This window comes from Schistocerca cancellata, chromosome 4, assembly GCF_023864275.1.
Source record: "Schistocerca cancellata isolate TAMUIC-IGC-003103 chromosome 4, iqSchCanc2.1, whole genome shotgun sequence".
NCBI lineage: Eukaryota > Metazoa > Arthropoda > Insecta > Orthoptera > Acrididae > Schistocerca > Schistocerca cancellata.
In genome coordinates, this window is record NC_064629.1 from 744,105,969 (window position 1) to 744,126,573 (window position 20,605).

The window sequence follows — 20,605 nt, forward strand, 5'->3', positions numbered from 1 at the left end:
AGATACTGCCTACAGGAAAATTAAAGAGACCTTTGGAGAGAAGAGAACCACTTGTATGAATATCAAGAGCTCAGATGGAAACCCAGTTCTAAGCAAAGAAGGGAAAGCAGGAAGGTGGAAGGAGTATATAGAGGGTTTATACAAGGGCGATGTACTTGAGGACAATATTATGGAAATGGAAGAGGATGTAGATGAAGATGAAATGGGAGATAAGATACTGCGTGAAGAGTTTGACAGAGCACTGAAAGACCTGAGTCAAAACAAGGCCCCGGGAGTAGACAACATTCCATTAGAACTACTGATGGCCTCAGGAGAGCCAGTCATGACAAAACTCTACCATCTGGTGAGCACGATGTATGAGACAGGCGAAATACCCTCAGACTTTAAGAAGAATATAATAATTCCAATCCCAAAGAAAGCAGGTGTTGACAGATGTGAAAATTACCGAACTATCAATTTAATAAGTCACAGCTGCAAAATACTAACGCGAATTCTTTACAGACGAATGGAAAAACTGGTAGAAGCCGACCTCGGGGAAGATCAGTTTGGATTCCGTAGAAATGTTGGAACACGTGAGGCAATACTGACCTTACGACTTATCTTAGAAGAAAGATTAAGAAAAGGCAAACCTACGTTTCTAGCATTTGTAGACTTAGAGAAAGCTTTTGACAATGTTAACTGGAATACTCTCTTTCAAATTATGAAGGTGGCAGGGGTAAAATACAGGGAGCGAAAGGCTATTTACAGTTTGTACAGAAACCAGATGACATTTATAAGAGTCGAGGGGCATGAAAGGGAAGCAGTGGTTGGGAAAGGAGTAAGACAGGGTTGTAGCCTCTCCCCGATGTTATTCAATCTGTATATTGAGCAAGCAGTAAAGGAAACAAAAGAAAAATTCGGAGTAGGTATTAAAATTCATGGAGAAGAAGTAAAAACTTTGAGGTTCGCCGATGACATTGTAATTCTGTCAGAGACAGCAAAGGACTTGGAAGAGCAGTTGAACGGAATGGACAGTGTCTTGAAAGGAGGATATAAGATGAACATCAACAAAAGCAAAACGAGGATAATGGAATGTAGTCAAATTAAGTCGGGTGATGCTGAGGGAATTAGATTAGGAAATGAGACACTTAAAGTAGTAAAGGAGTTTTGCTATTTAGGGAGTAAAATAACCGATGATGGTCGAAGTAGAGAGGATATAAAATGTAGACTGGCAATGGCAAGGAAAGCGTTTCTCAAGAAGAGAAATTTGTTAACATCGAATATAGATTTAGGTGTCAGGAAGTCGTTTCTGAAAGTATTTGTATGGAGTGTAGCCATGTATGGAAGTGAGACATGGACGATAACTAGTTTGGACAAGAAGAGAATAGAAGCTTTCGAAATGTGGTGCTACAGAAGAATGCTGAAGATAAGGTGGGTAGATCACGTAACAAATGAGGAGGTATTGAATAGGATTGGGGAGAAGAGAAGTTAGTGGCACAACTTGACTAGAAGAAGGGATCGGTTGGTAGGACATGTTCTGAGGCATCGAGGGATCACAAATTTAGCATTGGAGGGCAGCGTGGAGGGTAAAAATCGTAGTGGGAGACCAAGAGATCAATACACTAAGCAGATTCAGAAGGATGTAGGTTGCAGTAGGTACTGGGAGATGAAGAAGCTTGCACAGGATAGAGTAGCATGGAGAGCTGCATCAAACCAGTCTCAAGACTGAAGACCACAACAACAACAACCGTCCTAGGCCGGCCGGAGTGCCCGAGCGGTTAAAGGCGCTACAGTCTGGAACCGCACGACCGATACGGTCGCAGGTTCGAATCCTGCCTCGAGCATGGATGTGTGTGATGTCCTTAGGTTAGTTAGGTTTAAGTAGTTCTAAGTTCTAGGGGACTTATGACCACAGCAGTTGAGTCCCATAGTGCTCCGAGCCATTTGAACCATTTGAATACCGTCCTAAGCAACTGAGGAGAGGTTCTGCTCCCTCTCATCTCCACTATAAAGACTAATTAGGGTAGTTACAACAGCACCAGAAACTCACACTGTCGTCAACGCCCAGATTGCGTCATTCAGGCCCCACCGACTCCGTATTACTGGACTGAACCTCTGCCGGGATGCGAAATGTAAACGTTACCTGTCAGGTGTTTGGAGTGTGCATGTTCATATGTGTGAAGGTGTGTAATAAAAAAATACGAAGATTACAGAAATCTAAGAGAAAATCGAGTATCGCCGTGAGAAGAGGAGGCCCTTATGAGTCGCAGCATCAAAGATTCAGAAACCGGAAGAGCACAGCAGACTGAAACTAGTACGAGTAACGGCGCCTAAGACGCGGAACGCCAGCAGGTCGAAAGAGCAATATAGCATCAAGTCATCAGAACAGACAAAACAGCTCGACAGGTTATATGATCCACTGTGACTGTACAAAATTACGATCTCCAGTAGTGACAGAAGCGGTACAAACGCCAAGGATGTGCTACTATTAGTTTCAAAGATATTTGACGGTAGCAAAAAGGAATTCTATAAGTTCACTGTCAACGTGAATTCCACATCTGAAGTGATAAAAAGCGAGGATGAGACGTTATTGTCCCAGTATGTAAAATACAAACTAGCAAGGGATATAAGGGTCGAGTTGTGAGTAAGGGATAAGAGAAATAAGTTGCTGGACGTACGAACCATTTTAGAGAAGAATTATTCTCACAGGAGAATAGATGATTTTAAAGTGTGTAGGATGTTTCATACCAGACAATATTCAGGGGAATCAGTACCCTCCTGGGGAAATAGGATAACGAACAGTTGAAATGCACAGTGGAGTTAGTTTCGCACTATGTCCCGCATGTTTCATTGAAGGACTGTCAAATGAGAGAATACAGACCACTGTAGATAGTAAGGGAGAAGACAGTAGCCTAAACGACGCAATTAAGATAGCGCAATAACAGGAGAGTGCAGAAGTTTCCGAGGGAGAAAAGAGTCAGTTCACTAGGCGACCAAGTTGGCAGGGTAATAATAATAATAATAATAATAAACAGACAAGTAATACGAAGTTTTACAATTGTGGTAAAATGGGACATGTAGCCAAACACTGCGACAAACATCGAAAGACTACCAAAGGAAGATGGGTGCAGACAGCCACCAGGGCAGAGGAAGCCACGATGTCCCAAGATTTTTGTTACCATTGCGATTAGTCGGGGCATACGGATATGAAATGTACCAAAATAATAATCTGTGAACAATGTCACAGGCTGGATATAATACAAAGTACTGCAGAACTTCTAAATGTTTTCTATGTGATAAGTACCGACATAAATTGTATTAATGTAGGGAAAAGCCCATAAGATTAAAAAAAAAAAAACAGAATGGGAAACTAAGCTGGTGATATCCGCAAAAGCCAAGCATCACCACAGTCAGATGGCCCAAGGTTAGGATAGTGTGCTGGCCAGAGTGGCCGTGCGGTTCTGGGCGCTACAGTCTAGAACCGAGCGACCGCTACGGTCGCAGGTTCGAATCCTGCCTCGGGCATGGATGTGTGTGATGTCCTTCGGTTAGATAGGTTTAACTAGTTCTAAGTTCTAGGGGACTAATGACCTCAGAAGTTGAGTCCCATAGTGCTCAGAGCCATTTTTTTTAGGGTAGTGTGCTGCAACGCATAAAGTGATGTAATGACGACAAACTGCAAAGAATTCGGTAAAGAGTTGAATTTCGTAGTAGATACATGAGCCTATATAAGTCTTATCAAAGAAGAATAAATAAGCAAGAGGTATAGAGGTTAAAAGGTGTAAAACGTTGTACAGTGAGCACACCTGAGACAGTGATACTGGATTTGAGAATAGCCGGAAATGTGTTAGAAGAGCACCAATTCCACATTTTAAGGAAGGGAACAGATGTACAAATAGTGGTTTGGAAGACAGGAATTTCCTACAAAAATAGAGAGCTGTGAATATCTACAGTGATAGACGACTAAGAGCAGATAAGTGGGACATTCTGTCGTTGACAGTACCTGAAGGGGAGGTACCAAAGGGATAGACAGACCCACAAAACGCTGTTGTACAGGTGAGGAGGGCACGGAAAGGCCATCAAGAAAATATAGGTATGACAAACGAGTTGCCTGAGAATAAATAATAGAGTAGGAATTGAAAAGGACAGAGCGCTGTCTGTGGAGGTAACAGACTGAAGCAACTATCAAGTGAGGGAGAGTCACATACGGTAGCAGAACAGCACACAGCAAGGAAGGAGAAAGTTATGACAGAAGGAAATTATCGTACCTAGAGAAGAAAAGAGAATCAGAATAAATGCACATGAGATGTATCTGGAAGGCAAACAGATTATAGTACGAAAACAAGAAGTACAAATGGGATACACATTTCAGATGCTCTAGTACTAAATACACAAGGTAAGTGTATTATCAGTATTGTGAACTCCAATGAGATAGTGTGAGTTTATTTCTGCGTATTTAATTGCTGAAACTTTACGCATCAAAGCAACAGTAAGGAGGGTACTAGAAACGCTGGAATGGGCTCAGGATTACAATACTAAAATACTTCATGTCAGAGACACCTTGTGAAAAGGGCAACTAATTGTGGAAGAGAAACTTGAATTAGAGAAACTGTGTAGTCTTCCACTTAAATGGTAACAGATTGTCATTCACTTCCTATTTTGCCCGATCATACGGGGAAAGTTGTAAATATCAGACCATATCGGATCACAGAATCACAGAGGAAGATATTACGAGAGCACGTAGAACAAATGTTGCCTGATGACGTTGTCATGGTCAAAGTCCAAGGAACATACCCACGTTATTTGTTCGTAAGAACTTAGATGCCGCCGCGCGGGGTTAGCCGCGTGGTCTAGGGGCGCTGCAGTCATGGACTGTGCGGCTGATCCCGGCGGAGGTTCGAGTCCTCCCTCGGGCGTGGGTGTTTTCTTTCAAGTGTAGTATAAAAAACAAAAAGTAACGCTTCAATTGTATCAACAGTTCTCTGTGTAGTGCACATTAATGTACTTTTGAGGAGAGGTGTCATAACCTTACAATATTTTAGTCGTATGTCATATTATAAAGAGATCAAAAGGATTGTGCTGCCTGTGATGTGATTCGAAACAAACCAGGGATATTTGTCACGGCGCGTCAGAATCTTGTTCGCTGATGCTGTTCGTGCATTTAGGTTGCTGGCCGTCAGTTTCAGCATATTTTGTAAGATACAGTACAAATGGTACGTTCATTGTGTCAATGATAGTATTTGCAGTTAAAAAAGTGCACAGTAATTTGATTTTATTCCTATTATCTACTTAAACTGGCTTCTCCGAACCCAGGTTCCCTACCGCAAATTGCTCGGTTAACCATCCTCCATATTCTATTAAATTTTTGCACGCTGTTACGGAAACACCCTGTATATGGAAAAACGTGACAATGCTACCCTAGCAAAGAGGGTCCTCGTAATGTAAGGATGAATTATATGTCATTTTACGTAGAAGTAAGACGTGTATATCGATAAAATAATACGCACACTCTAGTCTTAGCTCTGCAGTGCTTCGAATATGCACCCTGTATACTAGCAGTAAACTTCTCAGTATACGTTTGAGATGAGCACAACAACAACACTGATTTGTGTAATCAATTTTCACATTAAATAATTAGAATTAAAGACAGATAATATTTTGCATTTGACACAGTTTGGTCGGTGATTAATATCTGTAGCAAAAGCAAAAAAACAAAATATATATATATATATATATATATATATATATATATATATATATATATATATATATGTGTGTGTGTGTGTGTGTGTGTGTGTGTGTGTGTGTGTGTGTAAAGACTCAAGATTGCAAAATTTTGCGTCATACCATCCAAGTGTGGGTCTAATTACACACTATTTTGTTTACATGTACGTTGCTACGTTGATAACCCAGCCCGAGGTAGTGTGGGTGTTTTCCGTATGGATGTATGTTCACGTTAAACTCACTCAAGTCCATCTATCGCAAATGTGTAATTGATTATTTTAAAATTATAATAATATACTACGGTAAAATGTTAATCAGAGAATGGCGGAAAGAGATTGTGGGCTGGCAGATGGAGCTAACGAATCAACTTGCACAGATTGACAATGAAATACGTGCAGTAATCATTCTGACTGCATCTTCCACCATCTCTCTCTCTCTCTCTCTCTCTCTACTGTGCGGTCTTCCCATTATTAAAGCATTTATACCCTCTCTTATATCTACACATTACGTTCAAGACCAACATTTTCTCTACACCGAATATAACGTCTGTATGATTATTTTTTTATTTCTAAGTGTATGTGTGGTCATGCCTCCAAGATTGGCGATCTTTTACAGAAACTCGAAATTTAGCGCAGACATCAATGCGAGATGCTTACAATAGTTTTCCACAACGAAACTTCATCTCGAAACCTGGTAGAAAATCCAAAGAGGTTATGGTCGTATGCAAAGTATGCTAGTGGGATGACACAGTTAATGCCTTCTCTGTGCGACAGCAATGGCTATTCTATCGACAACAGTGCTGCGAAAACAGAGTTACTAAACACATCCTTCCGAAATTCCTTCACCATAGAAGACGATATTCCAAAATCGAATCAAGAACAGCTGCCAACATGAGTAAGTCAGAAGTAGATATCCGCGGAGCAGTGAAGCAACTTAAATCACTTAATAAATGCAAGTCTTCTGGTACAGACCGTATACCAATTAGATTCCTTTCAGAGAATGCTGATGCAGTAACTCCATATTTAACAATCATATACAACCACTCGCTCGACGAAAGATCCGTACCCGAAGACCGGAAAGTTGCACAGGTCAAACCAGTATTCAAGAAAGTTAGTAGGAGTGATCCACTATATTACAGGCCCGTATCATTAACATCGATATGCTGCAGGATTGTGGAACATATATTGTGTTCTAACATTATGAATTATCTCGAAGAGAGTGGTCCATTGACATACAGTCAACACGGATTTTGAAAACATCGTTCCTGTGAAACACAACCAACTCTTTACACACGCGCCATGTTGAGTACTATTGACAATTGCGTTCAAATTGATTCTGTATTTCTAGATTTCCAAAAGATTTTTGACACTTTACCACACAAGCGGTTTGTAGTGAAATTGCGTGCTTATGGAATATCGTCTCAGTTATCTGACGGGATTCGTGATTTCCTGTCAGAAAGGTCACAGTTGATAGTAGATGACGGTGAGTCATCGAGTAAAACAGAAGTGATTTCTGGCGTTCCCCGAGGTAGTGTTATAGGCTCTCTACTGTTTCTTATCTATATAAACGATTTAGGAGACAATCTGAGCAGTCGTCTTAGGTTGTTTTCAGATGATGCTGTCCTTTAGCATCTAGTTTACTCATCAGAAGATCAAAAAGAATTGCAAAACGATTTAGAAAAGATATCTGAATGGTGCGAAAGTTGGCAATAAACCCTAAATTGAGAAAAGTGTGAGGTCAACCACATCAGTGCTACACTACTGGCCATTAAAACTGCTACACCAAGAAGAAATGCAGATGATAAACGGGTATTCATTGGACAAATATATTATACTAAAACTGACATGTGATTACATTTTCACGCAATTTGGGTGCATAGATCCTGAGAAATCAGTACCCAGAACAACCTCCTCTGGCAGTAATAACGGCCTTGATATGCCTGGGCATTGAGTCAAACAGAGCTTGGATGGCGTGTACAGGTACAGCTGCCCATGCAGCTTCAACACGATACCACAGTTCATCAAGAGTAGTGACTGGCGTATTGTGACGTGCCAGTTGCTCAGCCACCATTGACCAGACGTTTTCAATTGGTGAGAGATCTGGAGAATGTGCTGGCCAGGGCAGCAGTCGAACATTTTCTGTATCCAGAAAGGCCCGTACAGGACCTGCAACATGCGGTCGTGCATTATCATGCTGAAATCTGAGGTTTCGCAGGGATCGAATCAATGGTAGAGCCACGGGTCGTAACATATCTGAAATGTAACGTCCACTGTTCAAAGTGCCGTCAATGCGAACAAGAGGTGACCGAGACGTGTAACCAATGGCACCCCATACCATCACGCCGGGTGATACGTCAGTATGGCAATGACGAATACACGCTTCCAATGTGCGTTCACCGCGATGTCGCCAAACACGGATGCGACCATCATGATGCTGTAAACAGAACCTGGATTCATCCGAAAAAATGACGTATTGCCATTCGTGTACCCAGGTTCGTCGTTGAATACACCATCGCAGGCGCTCCTGTCTGTGACGCAGCGTCTAGGGTAACCGCAGCCATGATCTACGAGCTGATAATCCATGCTGCTGCAAACGTCGTCGAACTGTTCGTGCAGATGGTTGTTGTCTTGCAAACGTCCCCATTTGTAGACTCAGGGATCGAGACGTGGCTGCACGATCCGTTACAGCCATGCGGATAAGATGCTTGTCATCTCGACTGCTAGTGATACGAGGCCGTTGAGATCCAGCACGGGGTTCCGTATTACCCTCGCAGCAATGTCGCGATACGATAAACCGCAATCGCGACAGGCTACAATCCGACCTTTATCGAAGTCGGAAACGTGATGGTACGCATTTCCCCTCCTTACACGAGGCATCACAACAACGTTTCACCAGGCAACGCCGGTCAACTGCTGTTTGTGTATGAGAAATCGGTTGGAAACTTTCCTCATGTCAGCACGTTGTAGGTGTCGCCACCGGTCCCAACCTTGTGTGAATGCTCTGAAAAGCTAATCATTTGCATATCGCAGCATCTTCTTCCTGTCGGTTAAATTTCGCGTCTGTAGCACGTCATCTTCGTTGTGTAGCAATTTTAATGGCCAGTAGGCCAGTGGTGTAAAAGGAATGTGGTAAACTCTGGTTACTAGATAAATCAATCAAATCTTAAGGCCGTAAATGCAACTAACTACCTAGGAATTACAATTACGAACAATTTAAATTGGAAAGAACGCATAGAAAATGTTGTGGAACAAGGAAACCAAAGAGTGCAATTTATTGGCTGAACACTTAGAAGGCCGCAGCTCGTGGTCGTGCGGTAGCGTTCTCGCTTCAAAAAATGGCTCTGAGCACTATGGGACTTAACTTCTGAGGTCATCAGTCCCCTAGAACTTAGAACTACTTAAATCTAACTAACCTAAGGACAGCACACACATCCATGCCCGAGGCAGGATTCGAACCTGCGACCGCGTTCTCGCTTCCCGCGCCCGGGTTCCCGGGTTCGATTCCTGGGAGGGGTCAGGGATTTTCTCTGTCTCGTGATGACTGGGTGTTGTGTGATGTCCTTAGGTTAGTTAGGTTTAAGTAGTTCTAAGTTCTAGGGGACTGATGACCATAGATGTTAAGTCCCATAGTGCTCAGAGCCATTTGAACCATTTTTTGAACACTTAGAAGATTTAACAGATCTACAAAAGATACTGCCTAGTACTGCTGCGCGGTCTGGGATCCTTACCAGATACGATTAACGGAATACATCGAGAAAGTACAACGAAGAACAGCACGTTTTGTATTATCGCGAAATAGGAGGCAGAGTGTCACAGACACGATACAGCATTCGGGATAGGCACTGTTAAGACAAATGTGTTTATCGTTGCGGCTGGTATTTCGAACGGTTTTAACCGTTAGGTTAAGATCGACTCGAAAAGAACCGGTGTAACCGAAAATAGGTTCTTTCAGCATGAGCACCACTCACGTCACACTGCTACTGTTGTGTCGGCAGATTAGCCAACACAACGTACACTAATTTAGAGAGGAGGCCGAAATGCACGCGTCAACTCACGCAGGGTTGCTTAGGTCTGAAACAGGATGCTTAATGAATGCTATAAATAAAAGTACGTAGCTGCTGGAATACTTAACTTTAATCCATCATTTGTATACAGCATTCTTGATGATACAAGTGAGACTCTCTCTAGAAATGGTTAATGGCGCCTTGCTAGGTCGTAGCCATGGACTTAGCTGAAGGCTATTCTAACTATCTCTCGGCAAATGAGAGAAAGGCTTCGTCAGTGTAGTCGCTAGCAAAGTCGTCCGTACAACTGGGGCGAGTGCTCGTCAGTCTCTCTAGACCTGCCGTGTGGTGGCGCTCGGTCTGCAGTGGCGACACGCGGGTCCAACATGTACTAATGGACCGCGGCCGATTTAAAGCTACCACCTAGCAAGTGTGGTGTCTGGCGGTGACACCACAGCTAGAATCACTGTATTGAATGTGTAAGTGATTTAGTTTCAGTTTTCGTTTGTAAAGTGTTGGATCGAAGTACGTAAGTATGTTGCAGCATTATGTTTTTTGCGTGTTGCAGGGCAGCAGTAGTCGCAGCCAGCGGCCGCACTCCATCGCAGTACCGGTCGACGGGCTGCAGCGGCGAGATCCGCTGCGCGCCACCGCGCCCCACCGCCACACGGTCAGTATCTAAAACTTGCGACGTTTGCAGCAGCATGGACTATCAGCTCGTAGATCATGGCTGCGGTTACCCTTGACGCTGCATCACAGGCAGGAGCGCCTGCGATGGTGTACTCAACGCAGGAGGGCCATAGTGGAGGCAGCCGCACGGAAGGTGCGATGCGACAGGAAAGTTAAGGGTCAGCTAGCGAGACTGCAGACGCTCGTATTATCGGATTGTGTCAGTACGACCAATAATTCGAGTAATGTAGACGTTCAAAGTCAGTACTATGTCACTCGAGTACCCAAAAAGTAGTCACATAAAGAAAGAGTCAATCGAAGCAAAACAAGTCCGTGCACGCGCTGTCAGAAGGAAATCTCATAAAAACAGAAGGAATAGTGTAGTAGCCGAGATCGCGTACTGCAGTTCTCGGCCTGCCGGGGTGGCCGAGCGGTTCTAGGCGCTACTGTCTGGAACCGCGTGACCGCTACGGTCGCAAGTTCGAATCCTGCCTCGGGCATGGATGTGTGTGATGTCCTTAGGTTAGTTAGGTTTAAGTAGTTCTTAGTTCCAGGGGACTGATGACTTCAGATGTTAAGTCCCATAGCGCTCAGAGCCACTTGAACTTTTTTTTTTTTTTTTTGCAGTCCTCGCAATATAAAATAAAGAACGAGGGCGACGTGGATATTACGTGCCAGGCCCTGACGAGCTGTTCAACAATATTACGTAAAAATAAATTGACCTCGTTCTTCTGTGTCTTTCCTAAGTAGCGAAGTTATGGGAAGTACTTGCAACTATGCTTTCCCCCTCCTTCTTTATTCCCTTTATTGCGCAAATGCTACTCCTGCTACCCTCTCGAGTGCCGATCGCAATGAGATTTTTGCTTCTTTGTTTTCCTCTTCCGATAAAAATCATAATGGATTCATATAACAAGTGTCCGATTGCGAAGAATATTCCCTGCAGCTAGAGTGATAAAGTGATACAAACGTGAACGATCCGAGCGTGCAGTGCTGTCATCTACTGCCTTATAAAGTCTTCAGAGGATGAAACCTAATTGCAAAATGAATTAGAAAAGATACCTGTATGGAGAAAAAAAGTGGCAGTTGACTAAATAATGAAGAGTGTGAAGTTGTCCACACGAGTACTAAAAGGATTCCACTGAATTTATGTTACACGATAAATCTCACAAATCTAAAGGCTGTAAATTCAACTAAATACTGGGGGATTACAATTACGAATAAGTTCAGTTGGGAAGATCACATAGATAATGATGTGAGTGAAGACTGCGATTTATTGGCAGAACACTTAAAAAATATAACAGGACTATTAAAGAGACTGCTTACACTACGCTTGTCCGTCCACTTCTCAAGTACTGCTGTGTGGAAATGTTGGCGCCCACGCCCATAGTGAAGACTAATGATCGTAATAAAATAAGAGAAATCAGAACTCGCGCAGAAAGATTTAAGTGTTCGTTTCTCCCGCGCGCTGTTTGAGAGTGGAGCAGTAGAGAAATAGCTTGAATGTGGTTCGATGAAAGGTCTGTGAGGCACTTAATTGTTCATTGCAGAGTAATGATGATGTATTGTGAGAGGCATGCGATTTGGAAATCTGTGGACCTAATTTTTAATGGTTTACAGTACTGTTACAGGACACTGCTGAGGAAAATTGCACAAGTCCTAACTTCTTAACGTCAAACACGTCAGAACCACAAATATAGGATGTTTCAAAAAGATTAATCCGATTTCACAAACTTATATCTTTTGCATAAATGAAGATAGAAACTTGGGGTGAATTTTAACTTGTCAGTAATAGAAGGTATATAACCATAGCAGATCTGCGACACTTGCCGCGGGCTACAGTCTGGAACCGCACGACCGCTACGGTCGCAGGTTCGAATCCTGTTTCGGGCATGGATGTGTGTGATGTCCTTAGGTTAGTTAGGTTTAAGTAGTTCTAAGTTCTAGGGGACTTATGACCACAACAGTTGAGTTCCATAGTGCTCAGAGCCATTTGAAGCATTTTTTGAACTTGCCGCGGATACCATAACAATTTGAAAGTGCAGGCTTTCTCGGCGAATCTCGATGATAAAATCTTCTCGGGTTGACAGTCGAGTCAATGCGTTGTTCCCCAGCAACGTTTCGGCAAGTTTATTACTTGCCATCTTCAGGCGAAGTGTCGGGTCCACTGCACTGCACGAATTCGCGGACTCATCGAGTCCGGTGATGAGGGAGGGTAATCAGCATGGCTGCCTCTTGGGGAGGCCGTATAACCGTGGTGCATACACAAGAGGGAGGTACCACTACGCCCGACAGTAGACACGATCAATTCTCCTACCTATGATACAGCCAAACATCTGGCACAACTACTCAAGCCTCTCGTGAGTAAATCTCCCCACCACATAAAGAATTCCACAGAGTTTGTTAAGACACTCAGGGAGTGGAGTCTTGACAAAAATGATATTATGGTCAGCTTTGACGTTACATTCCTCTTCATGAAGGTACCGTTAGAGGACTCCTTGAAACTACTGGAGAATCATTGCGTCGAAGACACAGTGGAATTATTCCGCCATAAACTCACGACCACGTATTTCCAGTGTGGGGGTAAGTTCTACCAAGAGGTGGATGGAGCACGGAATACTTAGAGGATATCGCCTTGGAAAGAGCACGCCTTAAACCTAAGGTCTTTTATCGGTTCGTGAACGATACTTTCGCGGTCTGGCCGCGCAGCGAGGACATTCTAACGGAATTTCTCAACCATCTGAACAGTATACACGAGAACATCAAAATCACAATGGAATTGGAAGAAAATGGGTGGCTATCCTTCCTCGATATCCTAATAAAGAAGAAAACAGACGGCACACTGGGGCGGTCTACCGAAAGAAAACACCCACAGACCGGTACCTCAACGCCAACAGCTGCCATCACCCAGCACAACGGAAATCCGTGCTCACTACTCTTGTCCGCAGAGCTCATGACATATGCGACAAGGACAGGAGATTCAGCACCTGAAGAAAACCTTCCAGAGGAATGGATACACCGAAACGCAGATTAGACGCGCTCTCAAGATGAAGAAGAAGAAGGAGGAGGAGGAGGAGGAAGAGGAGGAGGAGGACCTTCCTCCCGATCGCAGGACCGTCCACGGCCAAGGTTGCCACGATACTGGAGAAGAACAAGGTAAAAACCATCTTCCATCCTCCAGCAAAAATCATAAAAATGCTGGGTTCAATGAAGGACAACTTGGGTCTAAGAACACCGAGTGTGTATAGCATTTCCTGTGAATGTGGGAAACAATATATTGGACAGACACTGAGTTGCGTAACACAACGCATCTCTGAACATATGAGAAGCGTTCGCCTCGGACAAAAAGAAAAATCCGCGGTAGCGGATTACAACCTCAGTGAAGAACGCACGTTTCAATTTCAAGAAACCAAGAGACTGTGTAGAGTGAAAGGTTTCTGGGACTCTATTATTAAAGAGGCAGTGGAGATACGGGTCAGTGATAACCTGGTCAACCGGGATAGTGGCTTCCACCTCAGCACCGCGTGGAACACAACATTATCAAGAATAAGATGAGAGCGCACCGATGGAGGCAGGTCGGTGGCGGCGTATGGAAGAAACAGGTCACACCGAGACGAGACGCCAGGACGCCGCGCCCACGGTTCCCCCCCACCCCTCTCCTCTCCTCTCCACCCCTCCCCTCCCCCCCCCCCTCCCACACCATGCGCCGCCGCGCCGATTCCGCTCGCGCTTGATTGACCCGATCGGCGCCTAGGATGCAGAGAAGCCCGTGATCCAGCGGCTATAAAGATCCGGACGAGACGTGAACTTCGCCTGAAGATGTCAAGTAAGAAACTTGTTGAAACGTTGCTCGAGAACAACACATTGATTCGGCAGTAAACCCGAGAAGATTTTGTCACCCTAACAATTGGCATTCCTGGGAATTCTATTGGCTCTGAGACAGAGATGTTCTAATACAATGTTCTACCAAAATCTGATGTCTGTGTTTTACAAATAAATCAGGAATCGATTTCGGGAAATGACTTGTTAATACCAAGTCTGTATATTCTGTTAATCTCATTTTTCTGGAAGTTGTCTCAACGTGCAAAAATAATTGGCTGAGTGCTGCTGTATATATAGCATCTGAGGCAAGGCGAGATGTTTTCCAAGAGTCATGATTTTGAAGCTGGAATTAACGAGACAAGGAAGATGAGTGGGTTATCAATAGTACGGCCGTGATATAAATTCGTCAGAATAAGAGTTTGAAAAATGGCTCCGAGCACTATGGAACTTAACATCTGAGGTCATCAGCCCCCTAGAACTTAGAACTACTTAAACCTAACTAACCTGAGGACATCACACACATCCATGCCTGAGGCAGGATTCGAACCTGCGACCGTAGCAACAGCGCTGTTCCGGACTGAAGCGCCCAGAACCGCTCGGCCACAGCGGCTGGCTGTGGCGGAGGGTTTCACTGTAGACAGGACCACGACTGTTCACTAAGCGACCACAATATTATTGCACTTAACCACCTGTGGTGCCGCGCGGGATAGCCGCGCGGTGTAAGACGCCTTGTCACGGTTCGCGCGGATCGCCCCGTCGGAGTTTCGAGTCCTCCCTCGGGCATGCGTGTGTGTGTGTGTCGCCATTAGCGTAAGTTATGTTAAGTAGTGTGTAAGCTTAGGGACCGATAACCTCAGTAGTTTGGTCGCATAGGATCTTACCACGAATTTCCAAATTTCCTCCCGTGGCTTTTACCGGAAACATGCGGTGACGTTACAGTAAACGAGACCAGTGCTGACTGTGGAAAGTGCGTCGCACTGTGAAAGATTTTAAGGCCCTTGTGCATATACTATCAAGTGGTTCAAAGTGTCCTCGAAAAATATCACGTTAAAAACTCACGATAAGGCGGCCGAAGGGCCCTTACTGCACGGTGCAATATAATGTTGGACTGATGTAGTACAAACGGCCTCCGAGGTGAGGCAGGGGCCGCTCCTGGCCCGTGAAGTACCGGGTGATCAAAAAGTCAGTATAAATTAGAAAACTGAATAAATCACGTAATAATGTTGATAGAGAGGTAAAAATTGACACACATGCTTGGAATGACATGGGGTTTTATTAGAACCAAAGTAAAACAAACGTCCAAAAACTGTCCAACAGATGGCGCATGATCTGATCAGAATAGCAATAATTAGCATAACAAAGTAAGACAAAGCAAAGATGATGTTCTTTACAGGAAAAGCTGAATATGTCCACCATCATTCCTCAACAATAGCTGTAGTCGGGGAATAATGTTGTGATCAGCACTGTAAAGCATGTCCGGAGTTATGGTGAGGCATTGGCGTCGGATGTTGTCTTTCAGCATCCCTAGAGATGTCGGTCGATCACGATACACTTGCGACTTCAGGTAACCCCAAAGCCAATAATCGCACGGACTGAGGTCTGGGGACCTGGGAGGCCAAGCATGACGAAAGTGGCGGCTGAGCACACGATCATCACCGAACGACGCGCGCAAGAGATCTTTCACGCGTCTAGCTATACTTTGTTGTTTCTTTTTTTGTTCTAGTAAAACCCCATGTCATTCCAAGCATGTGTGTCAATTTTTACCTCTCTATCTACATAATTCCGTGGTTTATTAAGTTTTCAAATTTATACTGACTTTTTGATCACCCGGTATATTCAAGTGCGGTGGGCGCAGCCCTACATATGCCACAGAAATAATGCTCAATATATTGTTTTTATTAATACGTCCGTAAAAGGCACGAAAAGGAAAGGCGAAGGAAAATGTGGGATTGCAAATAAATCTCCAAGAAAGACCTGTACTTAAAGCGTACACGAGGACTCTGCAAATAACTTTGCACGAAGCGATTGTAATTGAAAGGTAGAATCCCTTGCTCGATATTTATTTTTAATCCCAGATTGTCCATTTCCTTTCACGCCTTTTGTGAAAATATTAATAAAATACAAATAAATTCGATACAGCGAACATATTTCGGTTTATTTGCAGTGTAAGTGACGTAAAAATTCAAAACGAGAAAAGTTCCCGCATAGGGACACGACAGTGATATTAACGTTGTGTTATCTTTCCGCTGCGCCAAACACTGCCTGGAAAGCGCGATAACGTAAATGGTACGTGCCGCCCCGGCCAGCGCCAGAAATGTTGCATTTTCTGAACGCTTGACCATCTGGAGTTCCCTCTTCTGTCACTTCGAGCCCTGCATGTACCATTCATCTGGACGACATCGGTGATGATGAGCAGGCTCGGTTCCCTTATTAGTTAGGGAAAAAATTCACGGTTGTTGCAGTCGACAAAACTTATGCCCACTTTACACTTCGCCCTCAAGTTTACATTTAGTATTCCGCGGTATTGTCACGGTTTGTTTTCCCAACAGTGTGTGTAGTTTACTGGTGAACCTGTACCGTGCAGCGTATAACTTGAGGCGGGACGCGAGCCACACCCGGGAGGGGATTAACGACCGTGGCTTTCTGCACCTTAGCCGGCCGGAGTGGCCGTGCGGTTCTAGGCGCTACAGTCTGGAACCGCGTGACCGCTACGGTCGCAGGTTCGAATCCTACGTCGGGCATTGATGTGTGTGATGTCCTCAGGTTAGTTGGGTTTAGGTAGTTCTAAGTTCTAGGGGACTTATGACCTCAGCAGTTAAGTCCCATAGTGCTCAGAGCCATTTGAACCATTTTTTTCTGCATCTTACAGGCCGAGGGTGGTTTCCCACACTCGTTTAGGCAAACGCTAGGTTGGCCCCCAAATTCCTCCCCAGAGGATCCGGTGCGGAAACAGTTAAATTACGATAAGACACAGAAAAATGTTCAAATGTGTGTGAAATCTTATGGGACTTAACTGCTAAGATCATCAGTCACTAAGCTTACACACTACTTAACCTAAATCATCCTAAGGACAAACACACATACCCATGCCCAAGGGAGGACTCGAACCTCCGCCGGGACCAGCCACACAGTCCATGACTGCAGCGCCACAGACCGCTCGGCTAATCCCGCGCGGCTAAGACACAGAACAAAGTTCCCTCCCTCAGCTTACCTTGACCACCGTGCCGTTAGGAAGAGCACTCGGCCACATACATAAAATGTTCCAAATCTTGACAACCTCATTCAAGAAAGAGTTAGCGCTGTGCAAAAGAAACAAAGATGGGTAGGTTTACTGATGAAGAACTGGCCGATGAGCACCTTGTGGATGGTTTTTCTGATGCATCGCCAGGGCGACGGCAAAAACATCACAGCACATTTGCATCCGTACATAGGCGCCAGCCAGAAAGCGGATCACTTTCGGTGTTGTGGTTGGATTGTCGGCCAGGATCTGGTGTCTGGGCTGGGAGCAGGCCATCGCTCGCCAGGCTTCAGTTCGGACAGCACTGTACAGCACGCCTTCGATGGTACAGTGAAGGGCTTAAGAGGAGAGCTGTGTTATTTAATAATTGGAGCCAAAAGCCGAACGAATTGAAGATCGAGCGACAAATCGTGAAACTGAAAAACTATAGGACAGTGAGAGAAGATGACATTGTAGCTGAACTGGTAAGGGAAGCTGGGCCGAGTACCTTCAGAGAACTAGCAAACATCGCACGAGACATACGGGAGACCGAAGTAATATCGCAAGATTGGGAGAACGCAGCTATACTGCGATTAAAGTAACTTTGCGACTGACGGATTGGCAGTGAGCCACTCTAGACGCTGCTGTGAATGGTGAATGAACCTCCATAACAGGCAGAAAGATTTGTGTTGTGGATGGATATACGCGGATTTTTCCTGTGCTATTTACGTGTCTTATAGCACTGTAACAAACTAATAGTATTTCAGGGTTTATTATATAAATATCGTGTTGGGTAGGTTGGTAGTAATACTTCAGCTTTGCGTTATTAAAGCATAGATGTATATGTGATGCCACTCATTACTTATGCACAGATTCCCGGCGGGGTCAAGGATTTTCTCTGCCTCGTGATGGCTGGGTGTTGTGTGCTGTCCTTAGGTTAGTTAGGTTTAAGTAGTTCTAAGTTCTAGGGGACTGATGACCATAGATGTTAAGTCCCATAGTGCTCAGAGCCATTTGAACCATTTTTTGAACTTATGCACAGATAAGCTTTCGCGGCAGTAATATTTTTTAAATACTGCAGAATGTCTTTGGAGTTCTATGGATCGGTGGCAATAACGTTAATAGTGATGATCATACTCGGAACTTTTTCTGTAGTTAATATATGAGTTTTATAGTAATGTGACGTATACTAACAATATTACCAGGTTTATTTGTTTAGATATCGTACTTGTAATTTGGTGTCCATGACATAATGACACAATGACACGCCAGTGTACTCGAGAACTGGTAAACGTGATGAACTGTGATCATTGCACCTTCGTCCGATATTTCCATGCAATGGTGAATGTCCAAAAGTTGGGTGTATGAGTCATGCTCTAAGATAAAATCAAGAAAAGTTAGCAGGTGGCCACATGTGCATCTCTGCTTGCTTGCCATCAGTTGGCTGGTGAAAAACCATTCCTATCCTCTATCGTTGCTGGTGACGAGAAATGGCGGCTTTACGGTAACATAAGGAAAAGAAAGGAATGATTAAACCCAAACAAAGCAGCAACTCCACGTACAAAGACGTGCGCGCTCCCATAAAAGATAATGTTATGCATCTGCTGGAACAGCGACGGTACTACGAATCGCTTCCTCGCGGTGTAACCATCACTGCTGACATTTACTGTCAACAACTGAGACGTGTTGCAGCCGCAGTCCAAGAATGACGACCAGGAAGCATACGTGATGCGATGTAACTCCACGATAACGCCCGCTCGCATCTTGTTATGAACAAAAAACAGTATACAGGAGTTGGGTTGGAAGTCATTTCGCACCCACCTTATTTACCTGATCTTGCTCCCCCAGATTTTCACCTTTTCCACTCTCTATCGAACAACTTTCAAGAAACTTCCTTTCCGCATGAAAATGCCTCCCGAAAATGGCTCGACGAGTTTTTCGCCTCAAAGTCACGTGATTTTTGTAGTCGTGGAATCGAAAAGTTATCGCAGCGTTGACAGACTGTTGTAAATTGTGCAATAGAACATATTACTGATGACTAAAGTCCCTGTTATATCTATCTTTTGCGTGTATAAAACTTGTCAAAAAATTACACAAATGCTGTGCAATAGTATTAGACGATAATCTAAGTCATGCTGATAAAATGTATGCTATCCTTATTGTGCACAGAGCCCCTCTTATCTTGTATCAGCAAACGTCTTATGACTTCATCTGTAGTAACGTCAATATCAGATTCAGACGTACCATTTCACCATTCTGGAATCATACCACTTTACCATTCTGGAATCATACCACTTTACATTGCATGCAAATGTAAACTCGGTAAAACTGCAGTGCTTACATAATTTTGTTATGACGTCACATACTAGTATCATATACTTCGTTAGTATTTACTGGGACACGCTGTGACATCATTATTTATAGCAATACGAGAACGAGCTCGTTTTAACACACTACTACAGTACAGATGACTTTGCAAGAGTTTATATATCTAGCTGCGGTATTTCTGCTACGTGTTCCCACCTGGCTAACGTCACCAAGGTGATGGAAAAAAAATCTAATGACGGACATGAATCAAATTTAGAAAAATATCGTGACATCATAAATTTATCCACACAATGCATTGCCATACTGTTCTGTACAATACATTACTTTAATATTTACAACCATTTTGAGTAATATGCCATCACATCATTATTTCTACCAACTTGTTCATCTCTCTCTCTCTCTCTCTCTCTCTCTCTCTCTCTCGGGACACAATACATTGTGATTGGCTGACAGTATCATGATGATGATGCCACATGATGCGATGGTGACGTCATATTAGGAGTAGTAGGATGGAGCTCACATAATTGGATAAAATTTGGCGAAATTTTTTAAAATTGCAAAAATACAGAAAAATATGAAAATAGGTGGAAAATATGTAAAACTGGGGAAGAATGAAAGTACTTACATATTACCTGCCTGGGTGTCGTCTCTGCTGATGCCTCAAAATGGTTCAAATGGCTCTGAGCACTATGGTACTCAACTGCTGCAGTCATTAGTCCCCTAGAACTTAGAACTAGTTAAACCTAACTAACCTAAGGACATGACAAACATCCATGCCCGAGGCAGGATTCGAACCTGTGACCGTAGGGGTCTCGCGGTTCCAGACTGCAGCGCCTTTAACCGCACGGCCACTTCGGCCGGCGCTC

General features: G+C 43.9%; 1 protein-coding gene across 1 annotated transcript in view; it reads left to right on the top strand.

Annotated features, from left to right (window-relative positions):
* The window catches only part of LOC126184555 (sodium-dependent transporter bedraggled), a 745,492-nt gene that overhangs the window by 409,802 nt on the left and 315,085 nt on the right, over positions 1 to 20,605 (top strand). Inside the window, exon 5 of the mRNA XM_049926982.1 lies at positions 10,275 to 10,376. Within this exon, the coding sequence (XP_049782939.1) occupies positions 10,275 to 10,376 (102 nt within the window). The remainder of the gene's footprint in view (positions 1 to 10,274; positions 10,377 to 20,605) is intronic.